The 21,529-nt window shown below is 39.9% G+C and overlaps 2 protein-coding genes across 3 annotated transcripts in view; one reads left to right on the plus strand and one right to left on the minus strand.

Annotated features, from left to right (window-relative positions):
- Window positions 1–21,529, minus strand: part of CENPP (centromere protein P) — a 438,647-nt gene that overhangs the window by 312,628 nt on the left and 104,490 nt on the right. The window lies entirely within an intron of this gene.
- OGN (osteoglycin) lies at window positions 1,836–21,258 on the plus strand. Its single transcript, XM_073644332.1, has 7 exons — window positions 1,836–1,851; window positions 2,364–2,622; window positions 11,003–11,081; window positions 12,195–12,353; window positions 12,847–13,049; window positions 15,531–15,626; window positions 17,356–21,258. Exons 2-7 carry the CDS (start codon window positions 2,449–2,451, stop codon window positions 17,530–17,532), a joined length of 888 nt encoding a protein of 295 aa, XP_073500433.1. The 5' UTR covers window positions 1,836–1,851; window positions 2,364–2,448; the 3' UTR covers window positions 17,533–21,258.

Here is a 21,529-nt window from a genome sequence, read left to right on the forward strand (position 1 = left end):
ATGCTATCGCCTGGAAAGAACTTGTCAATCTGCATGCGGAAACGCATGTGAATCCGCATGTATTCCGCATGTATTCTGCAGGAAAAACGCATGTACAATCTGCATGCGTTTTTTCTGCCAGGGAGATGCAGAAATGCTGCAGAAATTTTCTGCTTCATTTCTGCATCGTGGGCACATAGCCTTAATGCAAAGGGAGAAAATTCAATCAATGCATGTTATTCTAGATTATGCAAAACTAGGTTTTAGATTTCAAAATTGTTCTCACTTTCAGCCAATCCTTGCCCCACCACATCTGCTCCTACTAGGATTTTATTAGAAATTAATATCACTGGCATCCGTAGACATGGGATTTTTAACAAACAAACTTATCAATTTAATTGCCCAGTCAGAGATTTCAAACTGCATAATAACATTACATGTCAAGTGCAATACACTGTTCTCCAAAAATAATGAGCCATAACCCATCAAATGAACCAAAATGTGCAGAGGTAGGAAATAAATCAGTATAAGCATACTTCACTTTACTGGTCTGCTTTTAATCATCCCACATCTTCTTTACACTTGTGAACTATTGTTTTAATGATGGCTCTTTCGCGAAGATCCATTTACTAGCTTTCAATCTTTGGACCTTTTGACATCTCCAGTATTTTGTGAGACTTGCTATGTCCCCCATCTCCTCTATGTCCTCATTGGCCTCCCTCTTACCTCCATCCTTCTTTTCTTCTACTTACAGCTGTGATTTCTCTATGTGTAGGCGACATCTTGAATGGTCTTCATATGCAAAGGCACCAAAAAAATGAAGAAGACAATGAACCAGTCCATTGGGATACTATTTTCTCCAGTATTTGCTGATAGATGTACTGATGGACCTTGTGACAACTAATAAGCTAGGACTGGAATATCTTTTTACGTAGTGTTTCCCATTTACTTTTATCTATAACAACCCCTAATTTTTGTCTTATTTCTCATAATGCCTCATGATCAGAGATTATTTATGTTGGATTGTACCTTTGAGATAACCTCAGTGATTTTGTCTTTGTTTATTGTTTTATTTCACACATCAATATAAAAATGTTTGAATACAGAATAGAACAAAATATTAGAAGGACCTAAATCTGTCAGAATTAGTTGTGAAAGTGACCAGGCTTGCATTTGTTGGAATATTTTTGGATCCAAAAATAATGAATCATTGCAGAGAGCATTCATTTTGGTATGTATCATAAGTAAAATACAATCATGGAAAAAAGTACAAAAGCAGAAACTGTGGATTCTGAAAGTATCAGAATGGAACATTCAATCCCAGATGTTAAAGTGGAACAATCAGGGACAACTAGTTTATGTCTCCTAAATATACCAGAATTAACGTAGTATTTGCTGTGCAAAAACAATTAGGAAAATAAGGTTGTACAAAATTGTAATATAATGTAAAGCCTCTCATAATTTATTTTTCATGACTTTTTTTATATATTGCTTAATACAGAATACAAAAGAAAAAAAAATAAAGTCGAAAAACATAATTGAAGTCTTTTTAACTCCACAAACCAATGTAGGATTCGTCCTCTGTCCTGCAGTGAGTGAGTAAAATACATGCATACCTATACATAAAACTAAATCCTTAGGGCCTGTGTGAACTATCAGCTGCATTGCCCCCCTGCTTTCGGAAGTAAATCTATACCCTTAAGGCTAAAAATTCTGGAACTGCCTCCTTCATTCCATGGCCCATGTCATCCATATACAGCAATGAGTTCCTATGCATCCAAGGAAGATTATTCACATCTGGGCTGTATAGCTCATCTAATGAACTTAATGAAGACAGACGGGCAGAGACATTGAGCAATCAGGGAACAGAAGGTAGGATACTTATTAAACCTGGGAGATTTGATGCATAAAAAGAAATAAATAGAAATACTCCATGCATTTAAAACTAATAGAACTGCAATAAAATGTAATATGTGTTAATGAATACATTGCTTTTACTATATCAGTTATATACATATAGTAAACCAGCCATTACAGAAAGATTTTTCTATTTGCTATAGAACTTGACGAATTCTATATTATACGATGAGTAGGTTAAACCTGAGTTAAGACGTGTTACTGTAATATTGTTATTAGCCAACACTAACATCAGTTTTAATTTAACTGTAATTTTGTCAATGAGTAACACATGTCCAGGCAGTAAAAGGGGGTTTAGTACGAAGGTAATTATTAGGATTCCTTGAATGGCTTCAGAGCCTCACATGAATTTCGCAATCATCCTAAAGGGTTAAGCATAATCCCCTCAATGGACCGAGCCTGCTCAGTCCCTGCCAACAAGTCATGCAGCCTTCTCACTATTGTTATGACATGCTGTTCTCTCCCAGGCACTGAGAAAGGATTTTCCCCAGGAAAACTTTTTGAGAGAGTAAAGTAGAGCTGCATCCTCCGAGAACAGCTTCAAGGACAGCCATGAGGCAGACGATGCATATGTGGTGCTCTGTGATTTTGCTGCTACCCTTCATACAGTCGGCACCTCCTCTGCAGCAAGAAGCACTTTATGACTATGATGCTGATGAAATATTTGAGGGAATGCTCTTCAAGCAACACTTTGAACAACGTAAGAAGGAAACAGCAGCTGAAGAGGTATCTACCCATACTTATAATTTTTTTACAGCCATTTGTAGCAATGCAGCCTGTGTCAATAGTTTATAATCAATGTTTATATAACATTAGATTTTTTACGTGCTAAACTCTGACCAAATTAACTAACTACATGCAGCTTACTACTTCATTTGATCATCAAACTAATAGGAAGACATAACAAATAATTTAATATAAACAAGCTCATGTCTACTACGCAGGAATAAAACTCATGGCCCACTTGTGTATAAGTTGAGGCAACCTGGGAGTGAGGCCTGAAAGCGCGATTGTTCTAAGAAAACGTTATTAGTATTCAAAGCAGTTTTGAAAAAAATAAGAAAAACAAAAGAAGAAAGGAAACTGCTTGCACTTCTTCAAAGGGGGACTTCTTTCTTAATTTAATGGGGCTGGATGCAGTCTCCAGTGCATAGGTTTTACGAGGGTGCGGTTGAGCATTGTAAAACCGTTAAACTTGATTCAGAGTTGCAGCCCCTTTAATCTTGGTATTGATGGGGGTCCAAGAGCTCAGCCCCCCATTGACCTTAATGTGATGGCACATTCTGGTATAATGCCATTATTTTGTGAGAGGAATACCTCTAGCTCTGGTGTAGGCGTTTGGAGCAGGCTCAGTAACTTAGCCAGCTCCATACAAGATAGGTGTCGACTGCCCCCACCTGCCTTCAAGAGAACTGATCGCAATATCTCTGAATGCTGTTTAACCACTTAAAGGGATTGTCTGTTCTAAAGCTACAAGTCTGCAGTCATTCTATGACATTCTATGTGACTGCAGACTTGTGAATCTTCACATTGTGCATGTGGCGCACTGTGACGATTCTTCAGTGCTGGGATCGGGAAATCATGTGACCACAAGTATGCGATATGCATACTCCCGGCCACATTCCGATTAGACTGTATGCAGCCTCACGCAATACACTTGTGTTAGGCGATACCACACCCACCTACTCAGAATGTGGACAGGAGTGTGCATATCGCATACTTGTGGTCACATGATCGCTCCAGGCGTGGGCATCAGAGAATCCTCACAGAATGCAGTGTGCGCAATGTGAGGATTCATAAGTCTGCAGTCTCAGAGTAACTGCAGACTTGTAGCTTTTGATTGGACAAGCCCTTTAACCATTTCTGTAAATCTTTGACAGCAGCATATAAGTGGTGTGCCTGTTTTGCACAAAACTCCCCATGACTTTTCCAAAGCAGCCAAGCGCCTACTGAAGGCCCCCATCACTGACATCTGCATACTCCCATGAAGCTGAGCCTATAGCTGAGCTTCATAAGAGACTTTGATTTTTACCTTATGGTAAAAGCGTTCAAACAATGGCAGCTTCGAGTCACCTAAACACGGTAAAAACAAATCTCAAAAGCAATAATGGAATAGCATTTTTTCCCCCACCATTTCACTTCAATTGTAATTTTTTCTCATTTTGCAGTACATTATATTATAAAGTGAATTATGTCATTCAAAACTACAACTTATCCTACAAAAAAAACAAGCCCCTCGTGCTATGTAGATAAAAAAATAAAAACCTTATGGGTGTTGTAAAGAAGATAGGAAGAAACAAAGATGCAAAAACAAACATTTTCTGGGGAGTGAAGGGATTAAAGGTAATTGAACCTATGCACAAAAGATTTTTGAAAAGTGGACAACCCCTTTATCAGACTACAATGTAACAAAGAAAAGCTGAAATGCAGAGCGCTGCATAGAGTAGTACTGTAACAACAGTGATGTACATAGACCATGGAAGTGGAGGCGTCTACCTTATAATAGTCACAACTATGATGGAGAACCTGTAGGGAAAAATCAGGGATACAAGGGCGAAATAGCAGGTCTATATTATTATATGCTCACCTGGTGAGCTATGCACATGCTCATAGCAATATGTAGCTTGCTCAGATTGCTTTCAGTCATAGAGGTGCGGCCGTCGTGGCTTTAGTCACCACTCAGTGCATAGTGAGTGGCGGCTGTAATCACACCCTGACACTGACTAACAGCAGGCTCAGCAGTGAATCAGTACAGAGTCGGCTGTCAGTCAGTGCCGGGGCATGGTTACAGCCGTCACTCACTATGCACTGAGTAGTGACTGAAGTCACGACGGATGCAACTCTATGGAATTAAAGCCCGAGTGAGGGGAAGAATAAAGTTAATTTTCTCCCGGCAGCGGGTCTCTCAGTGCAGCAGCCGCACAGTGAAAGAATGCTAGTAACCTGCAGATTAACCCTAGACCTTCAGATTATTTGTGTTTTGGGACATGACAGGTTTTCTTTAAAAGGTATAAACTTTAAGCAGTTTTCTGAGATCAAAAAATTGAACTTTATCTTCCAGAAACTGTACTATTCTTGTTCATGGATTGTGTTTGAAATTGCATCTGAGTCCTACTCACATAAAAAGAGGCCGAGCCCAAGAATAAGAATGTTACTATACAGTGAGTAGGTGATAACTATGGGTCTCACTGATGGGACCCCCCATCATTCACCAGAAAGGGGGACATGCTTCTACATTGAAGTCTATGACATTGAAGATACCTGAAGATAGCTAAGCACTGCGCCCCACTTTCTTCGTCAGTGACATATACTTGTATGGAGTGGCAAGGCAACAGTGTTGTTCTGGTGATCGGTATGATCCACACTGATCTAACAGTTATCACGTTTCCAGTGGATAGGTGAAAATTTGCTTAGGTTGGAATACTCCTATAAGGATACAGTAATATTATCTAAATGGTTCTCCAAGAACAGAACTCCGAGAACAGAACTCCGAGAACAGAACACATTTTTTACACCAACAGTCCCCTTCCGCCCATGAACTGTGTCCAATTCATTTGCGCATGGCAGAGCGGCAAATCCAGACACAACCCATAGACAACAATGGCATGGTGGCAAATGCTAAACCCTACAAAAGAACATGCAAAAAATGTATCACAGTGAAAAATAAACAATACATATTACTGTTTTCAAAATCTGAAAAATACTCTATACAGTCAAACCTCACCTATAGGGACATACCTCTTAATCACTGAATTCAGGCTTTGCATCCAGTCCCATTGCCACAGGTGTATAAAATCCAGCCCCTCTCCATGCAATCTGCCTTTACTAACAGTTGTGAAACAATGGCTCATTCTAAAGAGCTCATGAAATGGGTTTCCATGGCCGAGCAGCTGTATGCAGCCTTACATCACTAAGCACAATACCAAGTATTGAATGGAGTGGTGTAAAGGAGGCACAACTGGACTCTGGAGCAGTTGAAACATGTTCTCTGGCATGACAATTCAGTCTGTTGGACAAGTCTGAGATTAACAAATGCCAACAGAATGTTTCCCGCCTGACTGCATTTTTTTTGGCCTAGACCCAAATAATTGTAGTGAAGACTAGTCTTAATTTTTCAGCATACAAAGTAATTTAAGACAACTGTAGCTTACAACCTTGTGGTAACAGTTTGGGGTAAGCCATTTTTTGTTCCCCATGATTGTGCACTAAGCAAAGTCCATTAAGATATGGTTGGGTGAGTTTGATGTGGAAGAACTTGACTGACTGCACACAGCCCTGATCGAAACCCCACAAAACAACACCTTTAGTAGGGATTGTGAGCCAGGCCACCTTGTTCAACACCAGTAATTGATACTATTACTTGGAGAAACACTCCCACAAGAGAAAAATCTGAAACTTGTATCAGGGGGACATTTAATATTCAGGAGGGGTCTAAAAATGACTATAGGAATGAAGATTGCAGACTAAAACTTTGCAATTTTATTAACTAAAGGTAGTCACTAATCTATGTAAAATCATTGTTCCACCTGTCAAAAGTGTCACTAGCCACCTTTAAAGGGAACCTGTCACGGTAAAAAAACATAATTAACCTAATTAAGCTATTAACTCAGAGCCCCACTGCCAGGAGGAAATAAACTTTATTCCTCCCGGCAGTGTTCTGGTTTCAGTCACAGGGGTGGCACAGATGCTAGTTCAATCACTGCTCTGTATATAGAGAGCAGCAACTGTAACTGCGTCCCCCAGAGCTGACTGAAAGCAGCCAGCTCTAATGCCGAGCCGGCTGTCAGACACAGCTGGAGGCGCGGTTACAGCTGCTGCTCTCTATATACACAGCTGGGGGCGCGGTTACAGCTGCTGCTCTCTATATACACAGCTGGGGGCGCGGTTACAGCTGCTGCTCTCTATATACACAGCTGGAGGCGCGGTTACAGCTGCTGCTCTCTATATACACAGCTGGAGGCGCGGTTACAGCTGCTGCTCTCTATATACACAGCTGGGGGCGCGGTTACAGCTGCTGCTCTCTATATACACAGCTGGGGGCGCGGTTACAGCTGCTGCTCTCTATATACACAGCTGGAGGCGCGGTTACAGCTGCTGCTCTCTATATACACAGCTGGGGGCGCGGTTACAGCTGCTGCTCTCTATATACACAGCTGGGGGCGCGGTTACAGCTGCTGCTCTCTATATACACAGCTGGGGGCGCGGTTACAGCTGCTGCTCTCTATATACACAGCTGGAGGCGCGGTTACAGCTGCTGCTCTCTATATACACAGCTGGGGGCGCGGTTACAGCTGCTGCGCTCTATATACACAGCTGGGGGCGCGGTTACAGCTGCTGCTCTCTATATACACAGCGGTGACTTAACCCATGCCGACACCACCCCCCTGTGACTGGAAACCGAAAGCTGTGGGGAGAATAAAGTTAATTTCCTTTTGGCAGCAAAGCTTAGCCTGCATGGCGCTGGGCAGGTTTAGAATGCTATTAGCCTGCAAACTAACCCCATATCTGCAGGTTAATAGCGGCTTTTCACGCGACAGGTTCCCATGAATACAGTTTGAAGAAGTGAAATCTGGACTTTAAAAGACTATTCCCATCTTTAAATTTATGGCACAGATGCTAGGACCCTCATCTATGTTGAGAACTGGGCTCTATCGAGCATCTGCTGTCAAAGCAGAGACGACCACGCACGCACTGGACTCTTAATTTCTGGGGGAAGCTCCAAAAAATTATAAAGCAAGCTATCATACAATTATAGCATATCCCATACATACATATGTATCACATTGACCAGCCTATTTGAATATACCACCTAGACAAAAGCACCCACACAAGTCAAACATAAATTCTAAATCATTGCACGTTATTATTACATAAAAAGATAAAACACATAAAAACGGAGGTGAAAGATTGTCTCTCCAATAGTACAGGATTAATACCCAGGGTCATAAAGACATGTAACATCAATATCACTGAAATGCATGACACTTAAATTCTGCTAAAAGTGCATGAATCAGAGGTCTCTCTAGACCCAAGATCAGCTCCTAGCAATGATAAAGTGCAAACATACAGTATAAAGTGACAAAGTGCTTACAGACCACAGGTGGCAAGTGAAAGGATGCATAGTGGTCGTTTCGCAGTTGATCCTTCCGAGGAATAAATGGAAAATGAGAATTACCCTTTAACTTCCAAGAGTAAAATACCACTTTATGTATATGATGGGTGGAGCGAAGGGTCCTGCCTTCTTTTAATGTATTTTTGCCCGTTTCAGTTAGACATAGATGCTCTCTTTAAAATGTGTCTGTCTATATTGAAATTAGTGATTCTCCTGTAGACAGACATGAGTCATGTCCCTCAAAGTTGAGCCATGTACGTACCAATAAGCTTTTGATCTCCTAGATGTTTAGGTTATAGCACCAATAACACTCAACTGGATTACATACAGTTATATGAAAAAGTTTGGGCATCCCTATTAATCTTAAGCTTAATGTTTTATAAAAATTGATGTTTTTGCAACAGCTATTTCAGTTTGATATATGTAATAACTGTTGGACACAGTAATGTTTCTGCCTTGAAATGAGGTTTATTGTACTAACAGAAAATGTGCAATCTGCATTCAAACAAAATTTGACAGGTGCATAAGTATGGGCACCTCACCAGAAAAGTGACATTAATATTTAGTAGATCCTCCTTTTGCAAAAATAACAGCCTCTAATCACTTCCTGTAGCTTTTAATGAGTTCCTGGATCCTGGATGAAGGTATTTTTGACCATTCCTCTTTACAAAACAATTCTAGTTCAGTTAAGTTTGATGGTCGCCGAGCATGGATAGCCCTCTTCAAATGATCCCACAGATGTTCAATGATATTTAAGTCTGGGGACTGGGATGGCCATTCCAGAGCATTGTAATTGTTCCTCTGCATGAATGCCTGAGTAGATTTGGAGCGGTGTTTTGGATCATTGTCTTGCTGAAAGATCCATCCCCTGCGTAACTTCAACTTTGTCACTGATTCTTGAACATTATTGTCAAGAATCTGCTGATACTGAGTGGAATCCATGCGTCCCTCAACTTTAACAAGATTCCTGGTGCCGGCATTGGCCACACAGCCCCAAAGCATGATGGAACCTCCACCAAATTTTACTGTGGGTAGCAAGTGTTTTTCCTGGAATGCTGTGTTTTTTTGCCGCCATGCATAACGCCTTTTTGTATGACCAAACAACTCAATCTTGGTTTCATCAGTCCACAGGATCTTCTTCCAAAAAGAAATTGGCTTCTCCAAATGTGCTTTTGCATACCTCAGCCGACTCTGTTTGTGGCGTGCTTGCAGAAACGACTTCTTTCGCATCACTCTCCCATACAGCTTCTCCTTGTGCAAAGTGTGTTGTATAGTTGACCGATGCACAGTGACACCATCTGCAGCAAGTTGATGCTGCAGCTCTCTAGAGGTGGTCTGAGGATTGCCCTTGACTGATCTCACCATTCTTCTTCTCTGCCTTTCTGATGTTTTTCTTGGCCTGCCACTTCTGGCCTTAACAAGAACTGTCCCTGTGTTCTTCCATTTCCTTACTATGTTCATCACAGTGGAAACTGACAGGTTAAATCTCGGAGACAGCTTTTTGTATCCTTCCCCTGAACAACTATGTTGAATAATCTTTGTTTTCAGATCATTTGACAGTTGTTTTGAGGAGCCCATGATGCCACTCTTCAGAGGAGATTCAAACAGGAGAACAACTTGCAAGTAGCCACTTTAAGTAGCTTTTCTCATGATTGCATACAACTGCTATGAAGTTCAAAGCTCAATGAGGTTACAAAACCAAAAAAAGTGCTTTAGTAAGTCAGTAAAAAGTAGGTAGGAGTATTTAAAACAAGAAAATGATAAGGGTGCCCATACTTATGCACCTGTCAAATTTTGTTTGAATGCAGATTGCACATTTTCTGTTAGTACAATAAACCTCATTTCAAGGCAGAAACATTACTGTTTCCAACAGTTATTACATGTATCAAACTGTAGCTGTTGCAAAAACACCAATTTTTATAAAACATTAAGCATAAGATTAATAGGGGTGCCAAAACTTTTTCATATAACTGTATACTGTGCTTTGGCAGCATGAATCTAGAGACCGGATCCCTTTAAAGCTTTCCTAATATATAGTTGGATACAGTATATTATTTGATTGAGAGACCGATATTTTTCGTCTTTTATTCTTCTGGCATCCAAATTCTGCATTAATTCTGCAAATGTACGTGTTCCCTGGCTCTATTATTTTTCTACTGATAGAAATTTTTGAAAATGGGGTTTTCACGTAAAAGTAGGTAACTGCATATTTCTAGGGAATGCCATCACCTACTGCTTACATCATTAAAGGGATTTTTCCATTTCCTGTCTTCAAGAGCACTCCCCTTCCTCCCTACTTGCCAAGGAAGGTGTGCTCCTCATAATGGACACTTTGGACCAGTGGTGTGCTTGTGGCACTGGTCTGAACTCTGTGTTCGCTCATGCTGCTAGCAAAGGCAGCTTTACCTTGGCAGTATAAGAGGAGCGTAGGGGCACTGAAGGTGGCTGGATCTAGTGATTTAGCCAGCTTCAGAGCAATGCTTACAAGATCTATTGTAAAGGGTTTGTAAGCAAGGCGCTCCTTCTCTAGGACACCGGACACTTCTGAAAGACTGCATGGGTGACCGATAACCTAGGCAATGAGCCATAAACAATAGAATTAATTTAAAAATCCCTCAGTTCTTGAGAACGGAGAGGGTTTTTAAGGAAATGTAAATTGCCAAGCTACTCTGTTTACAAGCACAAGCAGATGAAACAACCTTCTTTATGCAGAAAGAGCCATTAATAGTAGGAAATACCAATCATCTAACATTCGGATGCTAATCGATGCCAAGTGATAGAGTCATCAAATCAGAGATATGTTTTTTCTGTCAAATAAATTTAACAGATTGATTAAACGGCTCTTAACAGGTAAACATGAAAACCATATCTGTTTCTTACGATTACAAGTCAGCAATGCTGTAGAAATGGACATCTACAACACAAGAATTTGAAAATTCTGCAATTTGTTTGCTAATCTCTAATACTTGTATATATGACTAATTATTTAAACAGCCAAATGGACTTACAGTTTCAAAAAGAAGGTACAGGAGGGAATCGGATCAAAACGTTACAGATGCTACGGACGCTAAAGGTAACATATTTTTTGTGTAAGTCAGTAAAGGCCAGTTAGAATATCTATGTGATAGAACATAGTAACACAAGCTATACTTAAAAGGGTTTTCCCACAAACAAAGTATATTGTAGTCACCTCCTTCTTTAACTCCTACCTGAACAGCGCAAGTCATTGTTTTACTCTACTCTGATTTACCCTCTGACAACCTGTGGTAGTTGTCCCACTTGCAGCAGGCCTAACTAGGCAGAACTAACAGCACCACTACATCGCACCTCTAAAGTATATTTTAATCAATAGATGTTGGAATAATAATTTTCACAATTGGATGTGTTTTAAAAAAATGTTCCTGTGCTGAGATAATCTTATAAATGCGTCCCAGTTATGTACTGTGTAATGGCTGTGTCTGACCATGTACGAAAGATGGTCTGATCATACCACATTTCCTGACCAGGGGAGGACGCAAAAGAGACCAAATAATCTATAATATAAAAACAAAAAAAAATTATTTTTTCACCATCATTAATATATATGCTTGGAAAATGTAAAGAAAGAATAAAAAATTCATATAACCCTTTCAAATGTCGGAATGCTAGTGTCTGAAAATGTTCATATGAACCTTTAGACATTTAGTGGGATATGTATATATATTTATAATAAAATGTGTATATATATATATATATATATATATATATATATATATACACATACATATATATATATACATACATATACATACACATATACATATACACACACACACTTTATTATTATTTTTCTGCTGCCTTTAAAAATAATTTAGAAAGAAGACAAATGGATGCAATAGCATATGCAGAAAAAGGCAGAGCATCCTTGGAGAGAAAATCCCCACAAAGATACTGTACATAAGGGCCTAACAGCACTGCCAGGGTTTTATTTTTCCCTGGGGGTACATTTTAACTTTGGGTGTGAATGCTTGGAAGAATGTCAAACAATTAAAAAAACATTACTGAATAAGTAAAAGAAAATATTCAAAGTTATTCAACTTTTTATTGAGATTTTAACTGTGACATGGCTCAGAGTGGTGTTTTCTTCTAAATGAAGTTTCCTTCCACTGTTATAATTTTATTATTAACATAATAAATGTTATTTCAGATTTGCCTACATGTCTAGCGTGTGTATGTCTTAGCGGATCAGTTTACTGTGAAGAAACCGATATAGACGAAGTGCCCCCCTTGCCTAAAGAGACTGCATATCTATATGCTCGATTCAACCAAATAAAGAAAATCACTGCGAAAGACTTCTCTGACTTCCGTAAGTTTACAGTAGATCAGATCTCCCCATGCTTCAGTGGGACCCCTTTGGGTACTAGTTTCTCTTTACTCACTGATTTTGCTGCAGATTTTTTCATTTAGACATGCTGTAGATCTGAATTCACAGCACGCTAAAAAATCCAGACTGACTTTTGTTATAATTTGTGAATGTGGTTTTACCAGTCTTGGTCATATGTGCAGCACTTTACTTTAGAGATTTCACAACAGGGAATACACAAAATCAGCACCAAATAAACCACATAATATCAGATAATACATTCAGTACGCAAAGCAGCACTCTACACAAAAAGTATGATCACTTTTGTTTAATCATGCAATAGTACTGGCCTCCTAAGGAACCTAGAGCACAGTACATCTAAAGATTCATAGAATGTTTGAGAATCTTTATGTATAATAAATATACATCCTCATGGATGGTTACTGCAGGAGACGGATGTATGATTGAGTCTTATTTTCCTCCTCTTCTTTCTTAGCCACCTTAAAGAGGATTGATCTAACCGGGAATCTTATAGAGGAGATTGAAGAGAAAGCATTCGAGAAGCTAGTTCACCTTGAGCTGCTTTCTCTTGCGGAAAACAAGCTGACTAGGATTCCAGCTTTACCTTCAAAACTGACCACATTTAATGTCAACGAGAATATGATCAAAAGCAAAGCCATCAAAGCCAATGCTTTCAAGGTAACAGCATTATAAAGCCCAACATTTATAGGAAACCTATCTTATTGGATTCTAGAGGGTAAAGAAGTCTAACCTTCTCACATTTCTTTAATTTATAATCCTCCCATCACTTTAACTAAAAACTGAATATATTTATCTGGGATAAAGAGGACCAGTTATTGAAAAGTAATGTGGAGTCTTATTCATTGAGAATCCTTAGTATTCAATCTAAGACATGCCCTTCATGTATAAGAGGCCTGGCTCACTGGCTCACTTCAGTACCTAAGCCAGCCCCCTTCTGTCGTGGCTGATACAGAGATAGTTAAGGGAGTAGGCTCAACTGCTGAAATGAGCCAGTCAGCCAGCCCCAAGATACAGCTCACCAACAGAGGGAGGGGATGCAAGCTCTTCGCCATGTTTGAACAAAGTGGGAAAAGGAGGTGTCGAGATCTGTGCTGATAACTTGTTATTGAGGCAGCTTTCTTAAAGAGGTTTCCCAACTTTGGAAGACCCTGTCACTTTGCTACAGTTTGTGTAAAAAAATATAAAAATTGTGGCTTACCGAGTCTTCGCCACATCTCCTGGGGTCTACTATTATCTGCAACACTGACCTCACATCAACAGTGAGTGCCACAGCCGATCAGTGAGCTCAATTATTGGATTTAGTGCTGTCGAAGGGAAGGCAGCCTTACAGGCAATAACGGAGAGCAGCGTTGGAGACTCAGCAATGGATCTGGGGAAGGCAAGTAAATAAAATGTTTTGGTGCTCACAGTAAAATCTCTTTCTTGAAGCCTTCATTGGGGACACAGTAACTATAGGTTAATATGCCATCACCTGGAGGCGGACACTAAGAATACACCTTAGAAAAAAAGCTGATTCCTCCTCACCAGACTACACCTGGGCAGCGGGTATCCAGTTATTCAGTCAGTACATAAGCAGTAGTAGGAGCAAAACCAATCCTCCTTTCCCAATCAAGGGAGGGTGCTTTGTCCCCCAATGAAGGATACAAGAAGGAGATTTTATGGTGAGTGCCAAAAATCTTTACTTATCAGTCGCTTCCTTGTGAGACACAGGAACAATTGGACGTCCTAAAGTTGTCCCTTGGGTGTGAAAACGAAAACCAATACTGCAGAAGGAAGAATAGCAATCCCTAAGGTTACTACCCAAGCAATTATCACTTGCAGCACCCTTTTGCTAAGACTTCCATCCCTGGAAGCAAAGGTAAAAGCTTCACTAAGTGGGGCTCTACGGAACAGAAGATCAACTGCCTGGAGGCAGAAGACCCAGAAGGCTTCTACCCTGCAGAGGAAGATAGCCAATCCCTGACAGGTATGTTCCTAGCTGAGAACAACCTTCCGCATTGGCAGATCAAAACCAGAGAACAATGGTAGATCTAGAGGCGGTCTGACCTCAGCCAGAGCACACAGGGATGACCCACAAAAGCAATCGAATGACAAAACAGAGTTATGAAAGGTAAAGGAGCTGTGAAAGGTAAAGTTGCATAACTCTGATGACTTCAAATTGGGCAAGAATCTCTCAAAGAGATAAGAGGCAAAGTACCGAAAGGAAAGAGAGCAAACACTCCATTAAGGTGAAAGGAGGAAGCCGAATGCCAGACCACTTTGTCCCAGAGAAGGAGAGACACAGATGAAAGCCCCTTTTGGAGCCTCACCTGATGGAAGAGAACACTAGAGAGGAAAAAAAATCACCCTGCTGGAAAGCCAAAATGGAGAGATATCTCTGATCGACATGACATAAAAGGACTAAATGGGTGCCAACACCAGATTAAGATGGAGATCGCCGTGAGGACCGAGCTAGCATAAGGGCTGATCCAAAGTACTGATTTAGCCACCTGAAAGGGAGACTACAACAGTCACTCAATTCATCCATCGTTGTGCCCTACCCAGGAATGATACATCCCCAAAGGCAGAGAATCTAGGGAATCCCCGAAAAAAAGAAGCCCCCTGACAAGAAGGTCAGACTGTCAAGAGATTATGAGGTGACCAGTATTGATCAGATACAGCGTCAATCCCGAAGAAACTGATCAATGGTCTAAGATATCATGAACAAAAGATTCCTGCTGGCTGAAGAAGCCTAAATAGGTGTGATCCGCCAGCATCGTCCACTGCAAAAGTAAAAAAGAAAGATGGTTTGCTCTTAACCTAACCAAGGCTAAGATTGGTCTGAGACTCACACAAGTGTCTGCCTCCGAATGACACTAAGCTAAAAACTGGGTGTCGGCTGCCCGGGTGTAGCCTGGTGGGAAGGAGTCAGCTTTTCTCTAAGATGTATTTTTAGCGTCAGTCTATTGGTGGCAGCATATTAACTCATGGTTACTGTGTCCCCCAATGAAGCGACCAAGAAAGCACAGTTGGTTTATGAGATAGGGGTGTCTGAAACTGAAAAACCCCTTTAAGTTTCATTTTTTCACTTTCTACACATTAACACAATCTTTTATCAAGCTGAGAAACATTTTTATTTTATTTTTTTTCTTTTCATAGAAACTGACCAACTTAGCATACCTCTACCTGGCTAACAATCAACTAGACAGTGTCCCAGCCAACCTACCAGAGAGCCTACGTGTCATTCATCTACAGGTACATGTCATTTTTTTTCTCCAATCTTCACGATGTGTATACAGCGACTAGGCAACAGCTCACCCCCGAGGAAAGATCCTAGTCATCCCTTGCCCCCATACACATCAAGTTGTTGGATCTGCCAACATTTATGTAATGTCTTTGCTCAGTTTAAGTAAATAAGCATATTATACTTGATCAATTCCTTCTTTAGAAGGTTTGGTCACTTTAACTTTGTTTTTGACAAATGTGTTGGGGACATGATTGTGGGACACTTAGTAATATATAAGTATTACATGTTCATCTCCAGCAGTTGTGCAAATTTCCTCATACACTTCTACAGCTTTCCTGTTCACAAAAATGGCTGCTAATGGAGGAGAATGGGATCAGACCTCCAATTGAAAAGTAGCTTTCCTATTTGTAGTGTATTTCCATTTGAGGGTACTCAGTGACAGATCTGGTCATAAGCTCCTCCATCAGCTGCAATTATGTGGACAGGAAAGCTGAGGAAGGCGGCACTAACCAGCACGGTATGAGAACATGTAATACGTATACATTTTAAAGAGTCTGGGTATTACTAAATTGGTTGGCCACTTCATCTTTATTTTAGCAAATATTTTGGTGCTATGATTTTGTAGAACTTCATGTGTGTGAACTGGCAACTACTATTGGACAATACTGACTACCAATATCCTTAACACCTTCACGACCTTTGAGGTATATTTACATCATGTCCTTGCCTTTGATAAGAGCTCACTCGCTGAGTTCACATCTTTCCCGCACATGATGACTGATTTAATCAGCCATCACGTGCCTTTAACAGCCGCGGGTGGAGTGGTTATCTGCCCGTGGCTGTTAACCAATTAAATCCTGCTGTCAATCACTGACAGAGGGATTTAACACGCGACGGCTGGAAGCGAATCATTTATCCCTCCCATCAGTGCCCCGTCATGTGATTGCTGATGGGTTGTAATTACGATCCTCCTGTGAACGCCGGCGTGTGGCCGGTGTTCATAGGAGATTGCGATTTCTGCTATACATAATATGGTGAAGCACTGCTATGTATAGCACAAGTGATAGGAGACTTGAAGCTGTGATTGTCCTAAGTAGAGTATTAAGTTCAGTTAAAAGTAAAAAATAAAAATAAATAGGTTTCTAAAAATATTTGGTATCGGCGTGTTCGTAAAAATCTGATCAATCAAAATATAAAATAAATTAATCTGTTCGGTAAATGGCGTAACGAGAAAAAAAATCTAAATGCCAGAATTACATATTTTTTGGCCACTGCAACATTGCAATAAGAAGTGATCAAAATATCGTATATACCCCAAAATGGTATTAATAAAAGTCAGCTCGGGGCACAGAAAATAAGCCCTCACACAGCGGGTCTCTCAGTGCGGGCACCACACGGTGTCAGAACGCTATTAACCTGCAGATTAACCCCATTATCTGCATGTTAATAGTGTTATTTTACATGTTCGGTTCCCTTTTATATACTGTATACAGTATATATATAAATCTACGTGCTGTATGTAATAACTATTTTTATGTATTAACCCATTCCGACATCCACCATACATGTATGGATATGTAGAGTTCTCAGAGGTCAGACATGGGAAATGCCATCACTTTATGATCTGGTGAATCGCATTAATGTTTAAATCCGTGTATTCTATGTAATAATACATGTATTAATCTACTGTATGCATTCTATTATATTCAATACACTCACCTTTAATTTTTACTTCAGTTCAACAATATAGATTCCATCACAGATGACACATTTTGCAAAGCAAACGACACCCGTTACCTGCGGCCCAGACTGGATGAGATCAGAATGGAAGGAAACCCAGTGATCCTCGGAAAATATCCAAACAGCTTCACCTGCCTAAGAGTTTTACCCCATGGATCATATTTTAAAAAATGAGTCTGCAGTAACGCCCAATGCGGTTCAATGCCTCTATTAGCAATCAACAGAAACAATTAGGTCACAAGTTTAGGAATATTACGTCACAAGCATTCCAGAAATTACCATAGTTTAGATAGAGTGTAATCAATAGTATAGTGGTGATAACATCACAGTGTACAGCTACCTCTATGCCATGGCCACTTACAGCTTCAACTGTCATATGAGAAGCAAATCACTCAAGCTTTGAGCATCAGCCTTGAAAATAAAAACTCTTTATAAAGAGGAGGTCAAAGATAATGAATAACCTGCACTACAGGCGGCAACACATGTAAAATAATGAAATACTGTACACTCACCCCATTACTATCGGCCATTCTAGCGCTGTGTCCTCAATGCTTCAGGCTCGTCTTCGGTTTACACTGGTTGTACATGCCACAGTGCATATTCCCGCCATAATGTTTGCAGCCCATCGATGGCCTGAGAGCATACAGGCCGAAACCATAGAGCCAGGTATTGGCTGGAATAGTCAAAATGGGAATACTAGGCATGGCGTCTGCGGCCAACGTAAACCGAAGATGAGTGGGAAGCATCAGGGACATGGTAGGAGTAAATGAGTGACTACATAGTTTTTAATTGTTTTACATGTATTTCTGCTTGTGTCCATCCACTTTAAATAATACCTGTAAAAGCAACCACTAACCTCAGAACGTCTCCATTTCATAAACCTTTACCGCTAACATCTGACCAAATGTGCATTTCAATTTTTCTAGCTGTATACTATTAGAAGGACTAGGTTTGACACTCAATTTAAGCCCAATGATGGTCTCTCACTTTTGGAAACTGTAGATTACAGAAGACATATGCAGACATGCCAGCAACTGAAATTAATATAACCCTAGAACATTAGATGACACCTTGAGAATGAGATATCGCCAATTACAACAGAGTTCTAGAACTTAACTAGGGCACAAAAAGTTATGCCACCTTCTTATATACTCAGTGGTCAAATTCCTCCCCATTTTTACAGATCTCTGCTAGTAGATGGTAAATGGAAATCTCCTTCTGGTACTCAGTGCCTGTTTCCATTCATCACCTACCAGCGGAGATCTTGAAAATGCACGACCCGTGATTGAGCCAGCACTGATACACATAGCCTATGTTTATAGTAACATCGTATTTCTGTTTTAAGAATAATGGTTGTCTTCCACTTTAATTTGCTTCTTTACTGACAAGTAGGAGTATGTTGAATTTCCTTTATTTTTTTAAACACCCAGGTACAATAGTGTAGCGGGCTACGTTATAATACCCACCTGGTGGAACCTATGTTACCTAGTGATATCATTTAATACTAGAAAAAATTTCACTGAAGCCAAAATATATAAAGACACCAAGTAAACAGAGAACTAACACGACATTATGGGTCTCCAGATGTAGGCAAAAAGATTTCCATTCACTGATAGCACTGAGGGGGTTACAAAAATGGTGAAGATTTGAGAGAGATGTAATAGTAGAAAGTAGCATACATTTCTATTAATCAAATAAGTGTTATTTACATTCCAGTGAGAATCCCATTTATCACACAAAGTGTCAATGAGCTGGGACCACCACTATTTCTTGGAAGAAAAGGGACTGCAGTGTTAGGAAAACATCCAATCCTTGGTGGCACCGGTTCAACACTTCCATAATCTATATGTCACAGTTATATATTTATCTATGACAAGTCAGATATGGATGGAATTTTAATTTTAAAAGAAGTTTGCAGCTTTATTGGAGGATTTGCTGAAAAGTCCAAAGTGCTCATCTGTTGCCATACTTTAAATTGAAGATGACCCGCTACCCATGCCGTGTAAGCTTTGAAGATTAGTGCTGTCAGTCCATATTGTTGAAATATACCAACACTTACACAATATACTCAAGTGACTCCTCTGCCCCTGCCTATACCTGCTCCTGCACAGGCACAGAAACTACATCTAAATTGCATCTGGCACATACACAGATAGAGGGCTTTCACATTGCATTTAGGGACACGCTCGGTGGCCCAGTTGGGCCATATGTCCGAACCCCCAGCAAATTCGGACTAATGCGCCAATAAGGCTATAGACTCTGACGTGCATCATTTTCGAAAGTGTATGCCTATTGGAGACAGACATCCAGAAGTAGTCTACTAAGTCTGGGTGTCCGCCTCCAGTAGGCGTATATTCCCGACAATGGTGCATGACAGAGCGCACATTCACTTTGCCAGCACCATTACAGTCTATGGCCCTGTCGGCGCATATGTCAAAATATCCCTAAACGCAATGTGAAAACACCTATAGTAATATATGTGCTGGATGTACCTGTGCACCTCACACGACTGTCATATTCCATTCTATTGCAATCAGACATACAGTAAGAGGAAGGTAGCCTTTAAGCTCCATAAATTCATAGTTTATGGACTTTTAGTAAATCTTTCTAATAAAATAGCCAAACTCTTCAGGAATAAAATAAACCACAAGTGATAGTCTATGGAACAGTTGTGTTTGGTTTGTGGCTTCAATGAATAGTTATTCTGTAAAAAACATATTAATTTCAGTATAGTCCATATATTGATTTACTGTACAGTATATCACACTGGTCATTAAAGGGAATCTGTCAGCAGGTCTGTGTATGTAATCTAATAACAGCATTATATAGGGGCTGAGGCCAGACCTTGATTAAAATCAGTGTTTTATCATTACAGGACTAGGTGTCACATGCCATCTAGTCCTCTTGCAATGTGTAACTCTGCTTTCACCACTGATTGGTTGCTTTCTGTCAATTTACTGTGTATACAGAAAGTGGACAATCAATGGTGTGGGCAGTGTCATACAGGGCTCAGCATTTAGAAACTGCTAGATCTGCTGCTGATAAAATAGGGATTTTATCAAAATGACAGCAAGCAGCCCAGTAAGTGATACTTCACTGGAATCAGGCTCTCTCCCCATACATCATGTTGCTCTCAGATTCCATAGCAAAAACCTGGTGACAGATTCGCTTTAAGCAATATGACATTAGTAAAGTAATTAGATTATAAGGGAGAAACTTCTTCTCTAAAACAGGAGTAAAGATGTGACATCTAGTATTACCTTCCCCTAGATTTACTTACTGTAGTCTGTTAAATCACAATGATAATATGATTAATGACTGCTCGCAAGGTTTGTGCTTAGGTGATACAAAACTGTTTTAGTAAATTACCACTAAGAGAAAGAATGGTCTTCAGTTTTGAATTCCAACCACTATTTATAGGTTGTGCTCTGTAGCAAAAGCTCACGATTTAGTCGCTGTGCAGCGATCCTTGGAAACTCTACTAATGCAGTTTTATTTTTTTTATATATATATATATATATATATATATATATATTAGTTTCACGTCTTTTGCATGTTTATGAGAGTTATTATTGTTAAAAACAAGAAAATATATAAGATGGTAAGAATCTTGGTTGAGCCAAGTCTTAACAATTTATGCCTCCGTTAGTACTTAATAAATGTATTTACATAATGATGTTAACGAACAGGTATTAAAGTTATTGTAGTGTCCGTTTCTATCATTTATAAATGGTTTATGCAAAACATTGACTACACTCCACATGTGACCCTGCTAGTAAAAGAGAAACTAGAAAAAATAAATGAATAGATACTTATACATTGAGGTGTCCATGGTTATAATGACTGAGTACTTTGGTGACAACAGTCACAAGCAAATAAAGATTTATATAGTTTTTGTCACGTAGTGTCAAGAGACTGGGTACCTATCCGATCCCTCGAACTAGGGGCACCCTAATCTATCCCTGTCCCCCGGATTACCCCGGATGGTGGAGACGCCGGGATCTCGTACCTAGCTATGCTCCTAACTTAAACCTTACCATATCCCTCCCCCACCCAGGGAGGTGAGGGGCCGCAGTCTACAGGAAAAGACTAACCAGACAGACAGGGATAAACAGACAGGGATAAAAGAAAACAACAATCATACAAATACACTCACAAAACAACAGAATGG

Source organism: Phyllobates terribilis, unplaced genomic scaffold (genome assembly GCF_046119375.1).
Source record: "Phyllobates terribilis strain yellow unplaced genomic scaffold, ASM4611937v1 Scaffold_8__6_contigs__length_399053987, whole genome shotgun sequence".
Lineage (NCBI taxonomy): Eukaryota > Metazoa > Chordata > Amphibia > Anura > Dendrobatidae > Phyllobates > Phyllobates terribilis.